This window comes from Nanorana parkeri, unplaced genomic scaffold, assembly GCF_000935625.1.
Source record: "Nanorana parkeri isolate BGI_ZX_2015 unplaced genomic scaffold, ASM93562v1 scaffold72, whole genome shotgun sequence".
In the NCBI taxonomy this organism is placed as follows: domain Eukaryota; kingdom Metazoa; phylum Chordata; class Amphibia; order Anura; family Dicroglossidae; genus Nanorana; species Nanorana parkeri.
The window spans coordinates 667,303-669,070 of record NW_017306340.1 but is presented as its reverse complement, the minus strand read 5'-3'; the positions used below and the strand labels follow the sequence as shown (position 1 = coordinate 669,070).

The 1,768-nt window shown below is 43.3% G+C and overlaps 1 protein-coding gene across 1 annotated transcript in view; it reads right to left on the bottom strand.

Annotated features, from left to right (window-relative positions):
• FOXA2 (forkhead box A2) overlaps positions 1-829 on the bottom strand; it is a 2,884-nt gene extending 2,055 nt beyond the window's left edge. The window contains exon 1 of the mRNA XM_018576643.1: positions 736-829. Coding sequence (XP_018432145.1) covers positions 736-822 — 87 coding nt within the window. The 5' untranslated portion in view covers positions 823-829. The remainder of the gene's footprint in view (positions 1-735) is intronic.
• Between the last annotated feature and the right edge of the window lie 939 nt (positions 830-1,768).

Genomic DNA, 1,768 nt, shown 5'->3' with positions numbered 1-1,768 from the left:
TAAAATATACCGTATATATATATAAATAATTAGAAACATTTATTTATAAATGTTGTTTATAATTTGAATAATATGTATGTAAACAACTTTCTTTGCCCTGGTATCCCCTCTCTTTAATTCAGATTGCCCCATAGCACCAAGCCTAAAGTTTAACATTAGCTTTTTGGAGTCCAACCCCTCCTACCTAATATCTAACTGGCAAACAATTGTCAATTTATAAGCACTGGGAAATAGATTCGTATAAATATTGACATACTTCTTTTGTTTCTAATGCGTCACTGTTTTTGTGACCCACTACTACAATTGGTGTTGATATCACAGCAATAAACTGGTAGTGGACTGAGACACCTTTCACTTGCCATAGCCCAAGCACGCAACCAAGCCATGCCAGTTACGAACTGGTCAGTGGCTATGTTTCTGCTGGAGTGACAGTTCCTTTCCTGAAATCAGATGAAAATGTCCCTAATTCACCAGTCCTGGAAGTTTGATTAGCTGTTATATTTACAAGAAGAAACTTTTTTTTTCCTTGTCTCTCCCACAGCCCTCCCCCCCCCCCCACCCCATGCCAAACACAAGCTTGTTGGGATAGTGTGTGGCTCAGTCATCGAAGAGGATTTGGAGGCGCCACAAGTCAATATTTGATCACAAAGTTAATATTATCCCAAGGCTAACAGTGTGCTATAAAGAGGCAGAATGAGGCAAAGATGACATCAAGTAGAAAGTGCTTTTTCTTACCTCTGGTTCGGTGTAGTAGCTGCTCCAGTCTGAATGTTCGTGTCCTTCCATTTTCACAGCTCCTAGCATACTGGAAGCAGAGTGCATGGCAGTTTAAAATTTAACAGCCACAAGCAACAACTACGCCAGTGATAGCAACAAAAAGAGAGAGAGGAGAGAGAGAGAGAGAGAGAGAGAGAGAGAGAGGAGAGAGAGAGAGGGAGAGAGAGGAGCCCTCCCTCTCCAGCACTCCCTCTCTGCACTAGGAGGGGGAAGTAGAGATCTCACAAGCTTCTTCTGCTTCTGTTGGGCAGATCTGTCTGATCAGCAATGGGGCTCCTGGGTGAATGGGCAGGAGTTTGAGGACAGCGGAGGCTCGCCTGCTACTGACAATGGCTCCTAACACTCGCACAGATGATGATGATGATGATGATAACAGTTGTTGTGGTGACGTTGTAGTAGCTTGGTGGGTGATATAGCATCCAGCTTGAGACAAGCCTCCAATCCCCCAAGTCCTCGCCAGCCCATTTGAATAATCAGCTCACACCTAGGCGTGAGAGTCTTCCTTGGCCCCCCAATTGTACACCTGCCTTGCGCTCCAAAGAAACCCCGATTTGAATAGATTCATTAAGCTTTAATCTGATTGTTCAGTCCAAAGAAGCGAGAGAGAGCGGAATGCTGCACCCTATGCCATGGCCTCGCAGTCTTCTGCTCCTATGTCTGGGCTGCGACATGCAGCCAGCAAAGGGACAACATTTTTTTGCTTTTTAGCCCTTTAAGTCCAGGACTCTGAACTGATGTGTACTTATACTATAAATATGACAATGCCACAGGCAGAGAGGCAGAGATCTGGGTGCTGGGTAACCACAGCGTGCTAGAAACAATTGTCTACAGTACTGGGTGAATGGATACATTTTATTCTATATGGTTATTGCTACATCGTTGGGAGTGTAACATGTATTATTCTTGTTGAGAAACAGAATGAAAATGCACTTTTTGATTTAAAGTGTGAGTGTGTATGTGTGTGTGTTTTATACATACATATATATATATA